This window comes from Citrus clementina, unplaced genomic scaffold (genome assembly GCF_000493195.1).
Source record: "Citrus clementina cultivar Clemenules unplaced genomic scaffold, Citrus_clementina_v1.0 scaffold_3, whole genome shotgun sequence".
Classification (NCBI taxonomy): domain Eukaryota; kingdom Viridiplantae; phylum Streptophyta; class Magnoliopsida; order Sapindales; family Rutaceae; genus Citrus; species Citrus x clementina.
In genome coordinates, this window is record NW_006262339.1 from 20,858,694 (window position 1) to 20,877,714 (window position 19,021).

The window sequence follows — 19,021 nt, forward strand, 5'->3', positions numbered from 1 at the left end:
TTTCTTATTACTGTTTACTTTTTCCTTTTTACTGTTTTCTTTTTGACTCGCGAGCCACGTGCTTTACGCGTTATTTGACACTGACATGTTACCTCATACACAACTATGACCCACTGTCACCAAGACTCTTAAATGTGATTTTTTTTGTCAAGCACTCACAAATTGTTTTTCGAGAAGTATCACAATGGCAGCTACTCCAAATAGACAATTCAAGAACATTTGTGTGCTTTCTGGATTTACCTATCGCAAACATAAAGAGTTCGTTGAGTCAGCCATCGATCTGGGTCGAAGTATAGCAGAGAGAAAATTACACTTGGTGTATGGAGGAGGTAACCGAGGGTTATCAAAAATGGTCTCAGAAGCAGCTTTTATCAGAGGAAGTCAAGTGTTAGGCATCATCCCAAGAGTCCTAAAACCATTGGGCAGTTCTTCTGACTCATCAACTAGAGAAGAGTTAGTCGTCTCAGGTATGCAAGAAAGAATAACTGAAATGCTTAATCATGCTGATGCTTTTATTTTCCTTCCAGGAGATCTTGCAACACTAGAGGCACTTATCACACTAGCATCTTGGGCCCATCTGCACATCCACCAGAAACCCATCGGTTTGTTAAATGTCAATAACTTTTATGATGGCTTTATCGCATTTCTTAACCATGCAATAAAAAACTATTTCATTCCCGCTAATGTGAAAAAACTCTTTATTTGTGCTCACACTGCTAATGAGCTACTTGATCTGTTACAAGCTTATAGACCGGAGCCAGACCCCTGGACCTTTGTGTTGGAGCGTCCAAATAATGATGGTAACAGTAGCAGCAGTAAGAAGTACAAATTAGATTTAACTCTCCGCCTGTAAATATTTTCTTCTGTGTTACACCACCCAGGTGATGTCTTCTAAACTCTACTTCTTTCATTTCAAACATTGAGGACAATGTTTCGTTCTGGTTGGGGGGAGGGAATAGTCGACAATTGTGGAATTTTGGTTAAGTTTTTACTAATTTTTGTTGTAGAAACTAACTGTTGCTAACTTTTTGTGTTGAAGATGGCTGAATATGGAGTGTAGTTACTCTAGAAACGCATTTTCATTGTTTGAAAAAAAAACAAAAAAAAATTTCAAAAAAAAATTAGACTTTTTCTTTTTCTTTATTAAGTTTTGATGTTTATTTTTCTTCTTTTTAATTTCTCCTCTATGAATATATATTTTCCAACTTTTGAGTCGAAGATGGCTGAATATGGAGTGTAGTGCCTCTAGAAACGCATCTTCTTAGTAAAAAAAAAAAAACCATTTTCTTTTTCTATCATTTTAAGTGTACTTTTTCTAATTTGTTTTTTTGGGATCCATTTTCACATTTCTGCATGCATATTTTCCTTTCATGTTTAGAATAGGTTGGGGGGTAGAATGTTGTTTAAAAAAAAAAATTGTGTGATTTGTTTTAACATTGGATGACATGATTAATTTTAAATTTTAGTATTTGTATTATCTTTGGTCTTAAGTGATGTTACATTATGTTTGCTACTCTACATGTTGATGTTAGAGACAAATATGAGTTGCTTGAAGGAATGAACATGTCATAATAAATACCAAGTGAGTTTTTGAGCCTATTATTTTTCTTGGAGAATAACCCTTTTGCCCACTCTTTATACAGCTTAGCAGTTTATTATTTTACACACGATCTCTAAATTGCTTTTGAGTTAACCCTTAAAAAAATTGTGTAATAAAAAATAAAAAAAAGAGAAAAAAATTTGTGTTGTTACATTGGGAGGCCCATCTAACTAGTAGATATGGATGATTATTTAGAGCCCTAAAAGACGATGGAAAGGCCATCTTTGATCCGTTTGAGCCTTTCTAGCCATCCATTTTATTAAATATCCATAGTTAACCCTTTTGAGCCTTTAAAAAAAAAAAAAACCTTTTCTTTGTCAACTTATCATCTTGACCCACTCCGATTTGGAGTATTACCCGATGTCTTATAAGGTCCATCACCTATTTATGTTTGAGAAAAATATAAATAATTATTTTGTTCAGTGAAGTTGTGCCAAATAAAAGCAAAAAAAAAAAGAGAAAAAAAAACAAAACAACAATTGTTGTTTCAAAAGAATAAAAATAACAATAATAGGTGAAATCCACCTTGCAACTTCCAAAAAAAAAAAAAAATTCTCTGCATTTTTCTCAAACATACACTTTGTTTTCCTTATTTCCCTTCTTTGTTAACCATGTCCCTAGCCTACGTTACGTCCTAATAAAAGTCCTTTTTGATTTTAGGGAACTATAGTCCGAAGTAAAAACTAGTTATATGGGCTAAAAAGATGTAGTGATGCATAATTAAAAAATAATAATAAATAAAGTGGGTTGACTAACATTTTATTTGACTTGAGATCGTATTATTTCTAAGCTGAGGGCATATTTATTTCATCTTGGTGAGAGCATGTGATATCACTTCTTTATTATTTTCTCTCTCAATTACCATTCATTGGAGTGACTATTTTTATTGGGTTTAATTTATTTGTGAGAGTGTCACTACTTCCAGTGAGAGTGTCACTACTTCCAGTGAGATTTTGGGGGTTGACATGTCATTCTTGAAAGTAGCTATAACAAAGTCTACTGGGCTAATTCATATGGATGGTTGATGTGGGTGTGATGTTGCTTTAGACTGGAGATAATGCTTATACTTTTATTTGATTGCTATCATTAATCTAATTGAATAAACACGAGTGTTTCTAAAAAAAAAAAAAAATCATTTTGAATTTAAATTTTGTTTTCGCTTTATTTGCTAGGGACTAGCAATAAGCTGGTTGGGGGGTGTGTTGAGTGTTAGAAAATGCATATTTATAAAGGAGAAAACCGTCATTTTACATTTCAAGTCTTACTAACAACCCTTACTTTTATGTATTTAACCTTCTTGTGATTTAATTACATGTGTTTTATTTTAATTAAGTATTTTATGTATTTTAGGGGCATTATAGTCATTTCACAATAAACGAGAAATCAGATGGCAAAACGGACATCACTTTTGAACTCAGGACGGTCGAAAACCTTAGGAGGAGCATAAAAGGAAAAATGGCACTGTTCACATGTACGGTACTATTCACGTGTACGGTACTGTATACGTTACTGTTCACGACACTATTCACATAGCCGGACCGATGACGTGGCATTGACTGATGAGGTGTCACGATCCTGTTGGACTAAAATTCTTATATACTGTTGATGGTGACATGGCAGCATATCAGTGGACGAAAAATCTCGCATACGGTGCATGCATCACACAGGATTATTTTCAACCAAACCGCGTTACTGTTCATCCGGATCAAACCGTGTTACTGTTTAAAGTCGGGTCAAACCGTGTTACTGTTCATCCGCGTGGTCAAACCGTGGACTGTTGATTGATGACGTGGCGCAATCCTGAGCATCCAAACTGTTTTTAATTCGATGGCCATGATTTACTCCATGTATCTATAAAAAGGGGGCCTCTCCCCCCTAATTTGATATCTCTGAATCCATTTTTAGACTCTGTTTTCTGTAATTCCCTCTCCATCTTGTATTTTCTTCGTATTTTAATAAATTCCCATTTTGCCCCTAGTTCAATTATGAGTGGCTAATTTTCTTTCAAGCTTGGGTTGAAGGTGAAGTCTCAACATGTGTCATGGGCTTAATTTGGTAAATTTATTTTCTCTTCCCCTCTAGTTTTTGTGGATGTTTTGACTTCTCGTCGACAAATAATACTAATCTTGTCTAGTACCGCCTTGGTTACACCGGCCCTCTAGTACAAGGTTATTATTATTTGGCACGATAAGTCCTTAGCACCATATTGATTAGAGCGTGGTTCATGAGGTGTAGATTCCCCCCTCATGATTTAATTGGCATTAATACGGATTATTTAGCCCATGATGCATGTTGATATGGATCCAGATACCCAAGTACGTCAATTTAATAGATTTTCTCTTCAATTTATTCTCTCCATTGCAATTCCAATTTTAGAATTTATTCTCGCCATTTTAATTTAAGTCTTAGCATATTCCAAATCATTTCCACCATAAATCCAACAACCCATTTACAAAATTAATTCTATACACATAATTAAAATCCACCTCCTCGTGGGATCGACACTCGTCACCATTAGTCTATACTACAATAAATTCGTGCGCTTGCGAGTACATTAAAATTTACACAACATGTAATACTAACGTGTTAAAATTTAAAAATCTTGTTTTTTCCTAACAAGTAATAGGACTGCAGTGTAATTGGCCCAAAAAAAATTTAAAAAAAAAGGTTAACTACCCTGTGTCAACATAATCTTGCCCTCGGAAACTTTATACATGCATTGCAACTGTAAACATATGTTCCAAATATTTTGTTTTTGGGCATTTTATTTTACTTTTTTGTAATTTGCTTTTATAAGAGCGATTATCAAATATAGTAAAAATTATAATGAGATCATGTGGATTTTAAAAATATCATGCACAAACTCTAAATCTAAACTTTGCATACAAGTTTATTACTCCACGCTTAGATCGCGTGGCCCCCATCGCAACCCATGTTCGTTTAACCGCTCCACCCACGTGGAATCACACACGCCATCGTAAACATTTTATAAATAAAAAATATTATCGTTTTATCCGAAAATAGGAATCTAGTATCTACTCACTCGTACCAATGATGCGAATTATCCACCATTCAAAAGCAAACAAGCTTCATTAATGAAACATAATGCCACGCGTGCTTCAAATGATGGGAGTACAGGATCCTCTTGGAATAGGCCCGCACAAATATAAGAGCGAAATACGATGGCATTTACGTAATTAAGATGCAGAGGTAGGGATTAAAAATTTAAAACGATAATGCTATCGTAATCCACGTGGCAGAGTGGGACCTTGCTTATGTGCGTTAGTTGCTCTGGTGGCCCTTTTTAAGCGCCATTTAATTTGCCGTCGCTGTTCCGACGAAAAACAACCAAAAAATTAAAAATAAAAACAATAAGGATTCGAAGATGAGAAAAAATGTGAAGGATTGAGACAAATCCTCTGTGCATTTGAAAGTGGTGAAGATCCGGCGATAAACTGGTAGTAATTTTCGCCTCGAGATGACTGTTTGGATGCCGAGAAACTGAAGGAAAACGAAGGAAAATGCGTCCCGAGGAATCAAATATAGACCTAAAGGAACTGCGGAAGTAATTTTGAGAAAATGAGAATAACAAGAAAGTAAAATTCAGAAAAAAAAAGTTTAAGAAATTTTTTAAATGGCAGTTGAGGTTGATCATCAAGCCTTCTTCGAGAGTAGCGCCAGGTCTTCACCTGAATTGTCATTTGACAGCCAGCAGCACCTTGAGTTTGAGGTATTTTATCAATAAAAAAAATTTATAAATGTAATTTTTTAATTATTACAGTTTTTTTAATTATATTTTTGGTTTCCATTTAATTGTGATTCAATTTCTCTACGGTTTTCGTTCTATTTAGAAAGTGTAGTTATGTAATCACACGTTTTTTTTTTTTTTTTTGGTGTGTGTATGGATTATATGAATTTTAAAATTAATTTATGATAATTAGATGATATTCAGTTTTATGAATTAACTTAATATTTAACAAATACGTGCTAAAAAAAATGCATTGTTACTTGGAATGAAAGGAAAGTTATGTTATGTTTGAATTTTACAAATAGGTATAACATAATGGAATCACTAGCGGTCAAATATAAGTAGCCGTTTGGATTGCGTGTATGATTGCTATATATTAAGTAAAATAGAAGCACAATAGTTATAAATATTACTCTTAATGTGTTTTCTCTGGAAGCATTCAAGAAATTGTTTTATCAAATGTTTAAAAGAAATCATTAGACTTCAGATTAGTACTTATGGAGGGCTATACAAGGAGTTCAGGCTCTTTGTTTCGGCTTTGAGAGAGTTGATAACTGCTGAAAATTATTTGGTCATTTCTTTTTCAATTTCTAAAATAACCATAACTTAATTTAGTTTAATTTGTTATATTGAAAAACCATTTGAGTAGATTCTCTTTAGTTTAATTTATTCCAGAACTTTGGCAGTAGATTGTCTATTTGAAAGTTCAGTTTTCCCCACTACATCCTCCTCAGTTAAAGCTCAAATGGAGGATTTAAAAACTTAATCCATTTGAATGTTGAGCATCATTTTAATTATTCTAGAGATTTTCTCTGAATTTTTTTTTATTTCTTTTATTGTTGTTATTTCTGGTTCTGGCTTTATGTGCAGTCTGTATCCCTCTCCAGTATTCTTGATCAAGGTTCAGTTTCTTTTGGAAAATATGCTACCGAGGCACTTGCATGGGAAAAACGGTCTGTTTTCCCTCATGACAGATTTCAGGAAGAGTTGGATAAATTCAAAAATCCCGGATTAGTTGCTCAGAAAAAGGCTTACTTTGAAGAATACTACAAAAAGCTTAGAGCTATTAAGGGATTACAAGCACAGCAGCAAGAATTCACCCAGCGTGATGCTTGCCAAGTTGCACAGAGTAGTACCACAGATGTCAATTCAACAGTGTCAAAAGACGAAAACAATGTTAGCCAAATTCCTATTTCAGACAACAGCACAATTACTAGCCTCAACTCATCACCAGGAGGCACTGTGTGTGACTCAGGGCAAGATACTGAAGCACAATGGTGTAAAAATAGCTTGTCTACTGTTAAAGATATGAAGAATATAACGAGTTTATTCTCATCTACTATCAAAGCAAAACATTCTACTAAAAGGACTTCTTCATCTCAAAATTCTCCAAGTGGTAGCATGAAAACTGCCTCTAAGAAAAGTCTGGTCTCCAGTTCAGTCAGCCATAAAACTAACCAGCCAAAGAAACAAGTACCTGGTTTACAGGCAAAGGTAAATGACCATTCTCTTGTTTTGCATGTCTGTTCCTAAATTACCTGCCCCCTATTTAACAGCTGAACTGAATATTCAACTCTGCTTTGAGAATTTCACTTTTTAATCTAACAAATTAGTCTAGCTAACTTCCTCTTCCATGAGCAGTTAAAAATCCTTGGATCTAGACAGGAAAGTTTCTTATAGATTAGAAAACTTTCTGCAAGCTGGAGATCACAATTTGGTGAAACGTCAGGCAGATTGAAGGCCAAACTAAATTTGACCAATAGGATGTTGGAATTTCTTGTTTATTTAAGTTGATTTCAATAAACTTGATGTCTTGTAATGACCAAAAAAAGCAGTGATAGTTATTTCCTTACAATGGATAGTGTTCTATTATATCTGTTGCGTTTTCTACTATCAGTGTCTCATAGATAGGACATTCCATATCTTAAACAGGGAATTGTTGCCTCTCTCAGAAATAAGACAGATCTGGAAAGCAGCGGAACTGCAAAAAATGCTATTAAGGAATCCGAGAAGCCAAAACCAACCCATAGAAAAATCACTCAGAAGACTGATAACAGTCTTCTTCCGATTAAGAAAAGTGGTCCTAAAGCTGCAAGCAAAACTAAAAGACAAACTACAAAAGTTTGCCCCACTGCAACTGTTCCAGACTCTTTGTCAGCAAAGGGTAATCAGGTGTCATCATTTTCAAGTGTAAGAGCTCATCTGATGAAGCAAAGCAAAATTTCCCCAGGTTTGGCTGGAAAGTTACCACCAAGGTTGCCAGTTCCTGCTCAATCTGCTAAGATAGTGTCATCTTCTTCAAGTATAAGAGATCATCTGATGAAGCCTAGCACAACCTCCGTAGGTTTGGCTGGGAAGTTACTGACAAGGTCATCAGTTCCTGTTCAATGTGCTAAGCCAGTGTCATCTACATCAAGTACAAGAAGTCCAGTGAAGCCAAGCACCACCTCTGAAGGCTTGGCTGGGAAGTTACCAACAAGGTTGCCAGTTCCTACTCAATCTGCTAAGCAAGTGTCATCTTCTTCAAGTATAAGAACTCCTCCGGCAAAGCCAAGCAAAAACTCTCAAGGCTTGGCTGGGAAGTTACTGACAAGGTCATCAGTTCCTGTTCAATGTGCTGAGCCAGTGTCATCTACATCAAGTAGAAGAAGTCCAGCGAAGCCAAGCACCACCTCTGAAGGCTCAGCTGGGAAGTTGCCAACAAGGTTGCCAGTTCCTACTCAATCTGTTATGCAAGTGTCATCTTCTTCAAGTTTAAGAACTCCTCCGGCAAAGCCAAGCAAAAACTCTCAAGGCTTGGCTGGGAAGTTATCAAAAAGGTCATCGATTCATGTTCCATGTGGTATGCCAGTGTCATCTTCTTCAAGTTTAACTCGTCCGGTGAATCCAAACACACCTCCCCAAGGCATGGATGAGAAGTTACCTAAAAGTATACCGGTTAGTTCTCTATCTTCTAAGGTAAATTAGATGTTTGTGTGTTAAATTTTTGAGTGTTTTTAATATTTGGTAATGACTTCCTCTCACAGTTGAATAATATTTATAATTGCAGGGTATTTCAAAGGATAAAGCTTCTACTGGTGGTTTGAGAAACCTGGGCAAGAGGTCTGATTCTCACTCACCCTCTTCCTTAGCCTCTCCCTTAAACCATTTGATTTGTGTAATTTTCAGGATATTTGGTTGAGTTGTTAGGAAGCTTTAGAAATTCAGTGGTTCTTGTACCAGTTGAAGAGTGAAGTCATTTAATTCATGTAGTGCTCAAAATTTGTTTTGTTAAGAAATTATGACATATTTTGCTTTTCGAATTTGCAAATGACAGGTTAATGCGGATCATTTCAGCTTTAGAATTTCTTTTTTCATCTAGTGTAAGATATGCGATAAGAATATGATTTACGGGGCACGTGTGCAGATACTTGATCTTAAACCAATAAACTTGAATAGTTTTTACGAGCCAGGATGAAGCTGGCAAGTGTTTTTTCAAATGGAGAAAACCAATGCATGTTATATTTGGATGCTAACTGTTTAAATTATTTGTCATTGTCTGTATCTGCTTCTTCCATTTCTTGTGTCTCATGAGGTTTGGAAAATAGAATCTGATTGATTATCATGTCTGCAAATAACAGGTCTGCAAACCTTTCTTCTCCGAGTAAATCAAGTCAAATTGTTGGAGCTCAGCTTGGACACAGGAGTCTTGTCCAAGGAGGAAAACAGAAAGAGGTGATTAATTGCTCTAGTTTATATATATGGATCCACTTGCTGATGGTCTCTACTTCAGAAAATTATACTTGTTATGCTTGTTCACTGCCTTCAACCAACCAGTGATGAATGCAATATTTTTAAGTTACTAAGAGTGGAAATCTTGCATTGCAGGGAAAAGAAAAAGAAATTCTTGAGCTTGGAAGAGATCCCAAAGCTCTATCATCTACTGGACCAAGAAGAGACCCAAAGCCTCCATCATCTATGGTGTCCAATAATTTCAAGACTCTGCATGAAAAGCGAGTCCCTAAGGTCGCATATCTTTTATCATCTCTAACTTTGTTTGCTTAGGGTTTGTTTGAGAACAAAATTTCGAATTGAATACATTTATCGGATTAACATTTGTTATATTATATCCCCATCTTTCTTCCATTATTTTGTGGACATACTAAAGCAATGTGGTTGACGTTTCAGATTGCACCACGGCAGTCTGGGGATGAAAAACGTGGTTGAATTAGTACTGCTACAAAGTCGGCACGCAGACAAATGAGACCTAGCAGGCAGTGAATGGGATACATAGGAGAAACCCCGTCTTGTCAATCAACTCGTTCAATAGTTTGCAAAGTTGCTGGGGGCATATGTAGATGACACTTGCGTCACTCTTACCTATGCAACGAAAGGACTGGGTACAATTGCGATTGAAGTAGCAGAAATTAAATTCAATAAAATGAACACGTAGAGATATTGCATCTTTGTAAATAAAGAAAAATATGTAGTCCATCAGGCTAAGTGAGAATTACTGTATTGGTTAATAGTTACAGTCTTTCAGATAGGAAGTTTATGCTCATGCAAGGCTCTCTTTTTTCTGAAGGCTATCGAGTAATGCAAATAACAAATTGCAAATTTTAGATAGTTGATTGTTGTTGTTGTTGTTGTTGTTGTGCTTTTTTTTTTCTCCTTTAAAAAGGAATTCTTTTCCCTATTATATAATCTTATGAGAAGTGGGTTCCCATGTTGCCCTTTATGAGTCAATTTCCTGGCTCTGCCTCTGCTGGGAATCTCCTTCAAAGATTCTCTCTCTTGCTTTTGATGCCTACAGTATCAATGGATCAAATTCAAGTCAACACCGGTGCCGTTGCATGCCAAAAGCCTTTTCACGATTACAAAAATTAAGTGGGTGTTCACTGTTTTCCAAAACCAAAATAAGGCAAGAGAAAGATAGGGTGTGTTTGGAATTGTCTTTTCATTAGGTGTTTTGCATTTTGCAAGAACAAAAAGTTAGAAACTATGTTTAGTGGGCATGTTTTTTAACAGTAAATGGAGAATTAGTAAAATGAAATATCTGTATCTCCTCACTTTTTTAAAGAAAATTGGATGAAGCAAAACGGTTGTTCTCCACTTTTGTAGAAGCAGTTCTTTATTTTTAAGGTAACTAAGTTGCCTGTAGAAGAAAAGTTGTGTGTATTTTTTTTTTTAATTTGAATGGGTTTAATTAGGAATATCTAAATGACTTCTTTTTTAATATCTAAATATAAGTGAACTTTTGTCTGTTTTTATAAATAAATAAAAAATCTTAAATATGGTTATTTGATTTATATTCTTATAATTTAAAACAAAAAAGATTATACTTTATAGTTTAAGAAATAAATATATTTTGTAGAGATATTTTTGAAATATAATATTTACTTCTCATTCAGACATTCTCTTAATTAAATAAAAGTCACAAAAGTTTACTTTTCTATTAAGATATAAATTTTTAAAAATCAAACATAAGTTAAGAAAAACAAACAAGTAAATTTCAAATTTCAAACATTTAACCTACAAACCATGTCTAGCACTCAGATACCACATTCAATTCAACCTTTATCAAATTCCCTTCTCACTTTTCCAAATTATCAAATGTCATCTATCTATGCAAGCTCACCAAAGCTCAACTCTCTATGCAAGTCTCCTTACCTCTCATATAATTTTTTTTTAATGGTTGTTAAATTTTTATAATGATTTTTCTTATGTAAATGTATAAGATGCAAATCTCATTTTTTTAATAATTTTTTTCTTATAAAAGAAACGAAGTTGTTTGTAAATAGATTGTTTTTATTTAGTTTGATTGGTGCTTTAAAATATAATTTGATGTCATTCTATTTTTGTTGTTATGAGCTTGATGTTTTAGATGACTTTCCCCTTAGGTTATGAATGTGTTAAAGCACGTTTTATAAAAATTTCCACTAAAAGTATCTCACTATTTTTATTTTTAAATAATTAATAATATTTTGAAAACAAGCTACAAACATAATTTTATTTCTAAATAATAATTAACTAGAATTAAAATACTATTTTTCTTCTCTAAAACAAATGCATAAAATATCAAACAGTACCAAATGCCCTCTAAAAATTGTTTGCCACGGTTTTTATTTATTTATATATTTATTTTTTTGCTAAATAGAAATCAGTTTCAAAATAGTAATTAAGTAGAATGTTGGATGGAAAAAATATTTTTTTGTCCTAAATTAGAAAACATATATTCGATTCTCATTCCAATTATTTTACTCATTTTATAAAACAAAAGCGAACCCATGTTTGATTTTAGAAAAAAAAAACAATATAGTGAAGCAGCAAGTGCCAAAAAGTAAAAGTATAATAAACGTATGTAAAAGAAAAGTTGTATATTCAAAACCTGTTTTCCCCAATCTGTGAAGACTATTTTGAGAGCAAGCAAAGCTGCTTGTACAAAAGATCCTGTTGCTAGTCCAATCAAAAGACCTTTCCCTTTTAACTGAAAAACGAAAGCCAAAACTGCTGCTATTGGAATTCCAACAAGATAATATGCTCCAAGATTTACAAAGGCTCCTATCTTTTGCCACCCACTTCCCCTTGCAACACCTGAAATAAACAATAAAACATGTTTTTGGAAATTATTAAGTGAATTTACAGATAATAATTTGTTGCTTTGACATGACTGATGCAGATTTTTTTTTTGAAAAAAAAAAATCAAGCTGATTTTTATACCTTTCATTTTCTTACTCATTTTTCAAAATGGATTTGGGTTTAATGTTTTCGGTTTAAAAATTTTTATGTAAAAACATGTTACTAAACGTGTTTATTACCTTAAAGACATTGCTTTCTTTTTATAAAATATCACTAAAAATTTGGCACTAAATGCTTTTAAAACATATTTCATCAGAATAATTAAAAATCTGATACTGTAAACATATATTCATCATCATTGTTTTCCTTCACACGATCTATTCTCAGAAAATGATTAAAAAAAAACTATGCGTTTGGTCTTGTATTCCAAATGATATTGTTGCATTTGTATTAGAGTATAGATGTGATTAGTTTTTAATAAATATACAAGCAGGTTTTGTAGTTTATTTCAAAGTTAGTTTGAAAATAAAATTTGTGAAATATATTTAGTAGTTTGCCAAGAAATAGTACTATATAATAATTAAAAATTTATTTTAATAACATGCACTGTCTGCAGTTGTCTTGGAAAATGATTTTTTTTTTAATCTTTGATGAGACCCATTAATTTGATTTACTACATTTTACTGACATAAATATAAAGAAGTCACTTTTTCTTTTTTTCCTTACAAAACGGCGGGCCGATTATAGTGGGAAACAAAAATTATTCCTTTTTTTATGTTTTTAATTACATATAAGAAACAAGTAGCATTTGTTTTCATGCAAATCGAAAACATTATAAAAATAAATTCTACCAAACAAGTTCTCTTAATTTATATTTTTGTAAAATGAAAAACAACTGTGCAAAAACGATACTAAACGCTCCCTGAACATTTTGAAATTATATCACTAATAAAATGTCATTCTTCCAATTCAAATAAAAATTTTTAAGAATGAAAACGGTCGTTAAAAACCAGAAAGCTCATGTTTTTTAGAAGATTGGTATCAATTTCAAAGTGGTATTTTTTGAAAACGAAAATGGTATTTGATAGACCAAGAAACAGGTTTCAAGATGATTTAGAACAAACCTGAGAGTACTGCTTGTAAACTGTCCATAATAATTGAGAGACAAATGAAAGGAACCATATCTGCCAAACGATGAACAATGTCCTCGGAGCTGCTCAAAGCATATCCCAAAATATGGCGACAGAACAATAGAACTATGCTCACAGTAACCATCTCTGCTGCTGCAAGAATGATTATGGCACAGACAGCCATTTTCGCTGCCTTCGGATTCCCAGCTCCCAGCTCATTGGAAACTCGGGTACTGTAAAATGGTTATTAATGGTTGAAGCTTTTTCATTTGAAAATGATGAAGTAATCTCAAATGTGAGTCAATGCATGTGCACAAAAATTGTGAGGTTTTTAGAGGCTGGGAGCAGACCTTACAGTACTACCAAATCCATACGGTATGAAGTAGTGCAAATAAGTAATGGTAAAGCTGTTAGGAGAGGGAAAAAAAAAAGAGATCAGACTTAGAAACAATATTGTATTCAAAATCCCACATTATCAAATTGAGCAAGTGTCTGTTTCTCATGCTTCTGAAAAAATATTTAATCAAAGGCTTCTGATTGAGTAATTTTCGATGTCAATTTTGGAAGTTGGCGTGACTATTATATGATTACCACATGGTTCAAAGATTTTTTGTTTTTAATTACACTGACTTTTTAACATCTATCTAGCCAATGATGTTTTCATGTCACTTCAATTTGTATACAGTAGTTTCAGTAAAGAGTTTACGTCCCTGATATTATTCTAATTTGACAAAATGGTGATAATGTAATAATTGAAAGTGACTCATAAACAACTTTTTATAGAAGCAAAGAAGCCCAACATTTGAGATTCTTCCCTTAAAATTGGAGCTTTTTGCAATTATAGCTTAAAAAGAAGCCATGTCAAGTGGGCACTAAAACACATACCACAGTGAAAAAACTGAAGCCTCTAGTTTGGGATTTGGTAGCAGTCCAGAAAGCAGAATAAGAACCTCATATGACCACCATTCAAAACTACATGCACATGCCAAGAAAAAAAAACGTTTAAAAAACCTGGAACAAAATAGTTAAATGGTTCAAAGCCAACAATTTCCTCATAGAAAAGAAAAAAAAATTTACCAAACCATTACAGCAGAAGGAACAGCAAATCTGATGAACTCTTTGATGCTCGAGAACACATCTATCGAAAAACTAGCTCTAGTTTTTTCACATTCTGAAGAATACTTTATGTAAAATCCAAGCAACAACACATTGAACCAATACGATAAGCCGACGGCCAAAGCAGCTCCATTACTTCCCAGTTTTATTTTAAACACTAGTGCCCAACAAAGAGGAATATGAAAGCACAAAGTTAAAACTGAGCTATAAAGCATTGGAAGGATCAAACTCTGAACCTGAAAAAATCTGATGAATGATTGAAGAACAGCATAGGAAAAGAGGTTAGGGATTAAAAATATTGCGTATTTTTTAGCGACACGGGAGATCAAAGGGTCTTGGCCAACAAGGATTAGTAGCTTGTCAGTAAAAATCCATAGAAGAGATATTGGAAAACAGACTATAATGAGTGAGATGATGGAGCAGTGTGTGTAGATTCCAAGTTTCTGAAATTGCTCAGCTCCATAAGCTTGTCCACATAGTGTCTCCAATGCACTTGCCATTCCAAACTGCTCAGGAATTTACAAAATTCTGGTAACTTGATAAACAATTAACAAGTAGTGCCAATTAGTTCAAATCTTTCTTTTTCTCAGGTTTTGGTGTTAGCTTGTCATTGACATCAATGCATGTCTTTTACCAAATTCTTTTTATTGGCAAAGATTTTTGGTCTCAATTTTAAGAAGATATGAACATCACACATGAAATAGTTAAACAAAAAATTCAAAATATTCACAAAACAAGTTTATAAGTAAGTTATTAGAAGTATAAGATAGTCAGCCTTGAATAATAAGAATCAGAATATCAATGTTATCCTTAACCAAAAAAATGTATGAGCTAAGGTTCAAAAGCTTTATTAAGCTTAAGACTAAGCTCAAGCATGATCTAAATTAATGACTTAGCTTAAAGGAAAAGCTGATCTTTCTATCCAATTGATTTTAGACCAAAATTTTATAAAAAAGCAAAAAGAAAAAAGAGAGAAGTGAAGAAAGACTTAACTAGGAGACTAAAGCCAGTAACACTAGTGAAAGAAGTAGCGATGGAGGCTCCAGACAGGGAGAGCTCATCAAGGTGTCCCACCATTATCACTGAAACAACCTGCAAAAGATACTGCAACACTGTCACTGCGACCATTGGAGCTGCTATGGAGCTCACTTTCTTTATCTCTTTCAAAGAAACCACCAATTTGCTACCCATAATAATTAAAATTCCCTTTTATTGATAATTTATTTTTCTCCTAAATCCACACGCTGCTTCTTATATCAATACATGAGAATAAAACTTGAGAATTAGTTAATGGATTATCTTGATTAACCCAGATAGTGTATGTTCCACTCATCTGCCGTTCCAAATAAAACTTATCTGCCTTTCCAATTAAAACTCTCTTTATTCCCCATTTGGTGATGATTGATTTGATTCGATATTTGTGCATTTTTTAATCTTGTCTTTTCATACAAAATGTTTCAAGTGATAAGGAATGATCCCTTAATTTATTGCTGATTGAAACAATATGTGGATCTCATTAGACTTAGGTGGTTGTCCATCTCACTCGATTTCTTGATGTTTTTCGTGACAAACAGGTAAGCTTTTAAAAAGGATAATGCAGTATTGGACCACTTCCATGACTGAGAATGAACTCATATATGGTTTTATTTAAAGCTCCTTTAATCTATTTCTGAGTGTTGTGTGTTGTGCAGAACTGCAGAAATTGGTTTATTCTCCGTTTTATTTCTTCATTAAACCTGTAACTCCCTTCCTACACGTCAGAATAGATCCAAGCACTCTCACATAGGGATGCCAAAATCCGGGTCCGGTCCGGTCCGGGTTTAGCCTTTCCGGATCCGGACCCGGATACCATTTTCTTTTCCCGGACTTGGATTTTAACCCGGATTTTTTCACCCGAGTCCGGGTCCGGGTTCAACCCGAAAAAATTCGGGTTTCTGAATTCCGGGTTTTGAACCCAGATCAATGAATCAATATCAATTTTTAAAATTCTAAAAATAAAAAATTAATACATTTCCAAGCAATAACACATCTAGATTAATCAATAAAATTAATTAAGAAATAATATTAAAATTAGATATCCGGGTCCGAGTTTCGGATGTTCGGGTTAACCTAAACCCGGACCCAAACCCAGATATATCCGGGTTATTAAAATTTATTCCGGACCCAGATTTTTTTACATTCCGATACGAGTTCAACCCGGCCCGGATTATCCGGGTTCGTCTGGATCCGGGCCGGGTCCAGATTATTTTGCCATCCCTAATCTCACATGTGTAAACGTAGAAAAAGATTTTCTTGCAAATATTTGGAAAAGAGATTCGACTTGTTCTGTACTCAAATATTCAGGGTGTGGTTGTGCCGCACCGAATTATCCCGCCATTATCCCAATAGATCCCACCAATATATATTATTAGTTAAAAAAATTAAAAAATAAAACTAGTATTATACATTTCATGAATGCAACATAAATGCAAGAGAGTGAACAAGTTTCATACATTTAGACTCAGGCACCCCCGTTTCCTAATAATGACTAGTTCAAAATTCTGGTAATATAAGCAATGACTAGTTTAAATAAATTGTTTATTGGATTTAGAAACTCATGTAAATAAAAGTTGTTTCACTAAGGAACCCTCCTCCATAAAACCATGATCAAACTCACAGTCGCACCATAAATTAAAATCATACAGCTTATCTAGTTGTTTCCATGGCAATCACTCCATAGACATGACAAAATCTTTACTTGATTTAGAAGCAAATATCAGATAAACTTCTGACTCATAAATAGTACGGTAGCAAGTTTATCCATTGGGAAGAGAAGATAGCAAAATATAGAAACCACCCATCTGAGGAGAACAACATGAATGTGTTAAGGAACAAAGTTCTCCTCATACATTTTTCCAGTTCTACGACGTAACAAAATAGTAAAACATATTTAACAACAAGAGGTGAGAAGGAAAACTTGTCACTCATAATACACACGAAAGGATGAACATAGCTCAATTCACTACGACATTTGAGGCATAAATGGTATATTTTTCTTTTTCCCAGCACTTGACTCTAATGATTGATAGAATTAGAAAAACAAAATTAGGAGTTTGTCTCCAAGAAAACAAATTCTAGGAAAAATGAAGTTGGTTTCTAAGAACACAAATTCTAGGAAAAATGCCTTCAGTTTCATTGTAGCTACAATGCTCCTATGACCTAGTTTTGCATGGGGAGAAGAAAATAATTTTAAAATTATAATAATGAAAATCATCTAGCTTCAACACTTGACCCTAAACTCAAACTGGAATACCTGCTGCTTAGACATTTGGCCATATGTTCTTGACGTGATGTATGTAGATGCTTCAAAACTCTCCTGTATACTGAAACGTTTGGTCTTAGACCAATTTTCATCATTTCCGAAAGTACATTCTTGGCCATTACTGGATTGTTATTTTTATCATGAAGGCTTGCAAGTAGGCTATACAACATGTTGCTAGAGCTTTTATACTTATCAGCTGAAAGAACCACATACTTGTAAGCATCCTCATACCGATAACAGCTGAAATAACCCTTGATAAATGCAGCATGTGTCGTTAGCCGAGGTTGAAGACCCCTCTTCACCATTTGATTAAAAAAATTAAATGCAACATCAAATTTTCCAACTCTACAGGAGTAAACTATAAATATTTCATAGGTTATAGCATCTGGGTGACAATTCCTTCCAAGCATTTCTTCAAGTAGTTCACAAGCGTCAGCATCTTGACCATTCTTACACAAAACACCAAGCACATAATTATACGTCAGTGTGATTGGTTCACAACCAACTTGCCTCATTTCAACAAGTAAATCTCTTGGTCCTTTAAAATCACATCTCCGACACATTTCCTTAATTAGAATATTGTAGTAAGACACCTTCCTCTCTGTCTTCTTTATCACATACTTTGCCATTTCATACAGTCCAAGAACACTAAACATCTCAATCAATGCTCGTACACCAGAAACAAGACATGAACCCTCAACTTGATTCAAAACCTCAACCACTCTCCATATGCATTTCTTGGTCAACGCCTTACTTGAAATCAGTACAGGTAAAAACCCAAATGCCTTTTCATTTAGGCAAACTTGGTACACATTAAACTCATTCAAAAGTTGACGCATTGTCTCATAATCATCTAATCGTCCGCAATTATCAATAACTAAACTACAAATATCAGAGTTCTTATAAAATTCCGGTATAATTTCCCTCATATACTTTAAGAAACATAATGCAGATACTTTTTCGGAATTCAAAACCCGTAAAATCTCAATAACAGAAGCATTAGATAGACTTACACTCATCGAAAGCAACTTGGATTCTGTTTCACTATCACCACTTCTTAATAACTCAATAATCTCTGAAACTTGCTTTGGAGTGGCATAAGGTCCATTAACCATTGCAAAGGATGAAATGCATCGACTTGTCAACAACCCAAGTTTCGATATTTGACTTCTACAGCTGCCATTAGAGTCACTGAAATACAAATTTTGTGAAGAATGACAAGACGGGTGCGTTAAATGACAAAATGAAGACGACCCAATTGAGGAAATGAAGGAATATGAAGGATTTGAAGTGGGTTTTGATTGAAATTGATCTGAATTCAAGCTTGGGATTGGAGAGGGTTTTGGCGAAACTAGGGTTTTGAGATTACAAGAAAAATATGATTGCGAAGAGTTAGAGAACAAATAGCGAAGACAGAAATAAGGGTTTGCAATTGACAAGTATCTGAGATTCTTCTTTGAAGATTTTGATAATTTCATTCTTTTCAGTTGATCTTGGGAACCTCCTCTTCCACTGAGCTTCCTGCATCAAGGATTTTGAGAGACTGTAAGGTGTGAGAAAAACAAAAT

General features: G+C 34.0%; 3 protein-coding genes across 4 annotated transcripts; 1 reads left to right on the top strand and 2 right to left on the bottom strand.

Annotated features, from left to right (window-relative positions):
- The first annotated feature begins 4,949 nt into the window (after positions 1-4,949).
- On the top strand, positions 4,950-9,958 carry LOC18046198 (mucin-5AC). Of its 2 annotated transcripts, none has more exons than XM_024189539.1 (7): positions 4,950-5,330; positions 6,219-6,842; positions 7,281-8,306; positions 8,398-8,450; positions 8,969-9,062; positions 9,216-9,353; positions 9,516-9,958. In XM_024189539.1, exons 1-7 carry the CDS (start codon positions 5,235-5,237, stop codon positions 9,552-9,554), a joined length of 2,070 nt encoding a protein of 689 aa, XP_024045307.1. In that variant the 5' UTR covers positions 4,950-5,234; the 3' UTR covers positions 9,555-9,958. The 2 variants fall into 2 exon arrangements, with proteins under 2 accessions (XP_024045307.1, XP_006441648.2); XM_006441585.2 differs by having other exon boundaries at positions 7,281-8,285.
- Positions 9,959-10,062: 104 nt separating this feature from the next.
- Positions 10,063-15,343, bottom strand: LOC18046199 (protein DETOXIFICATION 14). The gene is made up of 7 exons (XM_024189540.1): positions 15,146-15,343; positions 14,114-14,658; positions 13,922-14,008; positions 13,387-13,443; positions 13,031-13,269; positions 11,716-11,921; positions 10,063-10,134 (listed from the first exon to the last, which is right to left on the bottom strand). Exons 1-7 carry the CDS (start codon positions 15,341-15,343, stop codon positions 10,063-10,065), a joined length of 1,404 nt encoding a protein of 467 aa, XP_024045308.1.
- Positions 15,344-17,401: 2,058 nt separating this feature from the next.
- LOC18046200 (pentatricopeptide repeat-containing protein At1g05670, mitochondrial) lies at positions 17,402-18,568 on the bottom strand. Its single transcript, XM_024187100.1, has one exon. It carries the CDS (start codon positions 18,566-18,568, stop codon positions 17,402-17,404), a length of 1,167 nt encoding a protein of 388 aa, XP_024042868.1.
- Between the last annotated feature and the right edge of the window lie 453 nt (positions 18,569-19,021).

Excerpts from the sequence above, each read along its gene's own strand:
- LOC18046198 (XM_024189539.1), top strand. The coding sequence starts at position 5,235 with ATGGCAGTTGAGGTTGATCATCAAGCCTTCTTCGAGAGTAGCGCCAGG. Across the intron at positions 5,331-6,218 it reads AGCAGCACCTTGAGTTTGAG|TCTGTATCCCTCTCCAGTAT; the intron begins GTATTTTATCAA and ends CTTTATGTGCAG. Across the intron at positions 8,451-8,968 it reads TTGAGAAACCTGGGCAAGAG|GTCTGCAAACCTTTCTTCTC; the intron begins GTCTGATTCTCA and ends TGCAAATAACAG.
- LOC18046199 (XM_024189540.1), bottom strand. The coding sequence starts at position 15,343 with ATGGGTAGCAAATTGGTGGTTTCTTTGAAAGAGATAAAGAAAGTGAGC. Across the intron at positions 13,270-13,386 it reads GGATTTGGTAGTACTGTAAG|TACCCGAGTTTCCAATGAGC; the intron begins GTCTGCTCCCAG and ends ACCATTTTACAG. Across the intron at positions 10,135-11,715 it reads TCACAGATTGGGGAAAACAG|GCATCAAAAGCAAGAGAGAG; the intron begins GTTTTGAATATA and ends TTGATACTGTAG.
- LOC18046200 (XM_024187100.1), bottom strand. The coding sequence starts at position 18,568 with ATGGTTAATGGACCTTATGCCACTCCAAAGCAAGTTTCAGAGATTATT.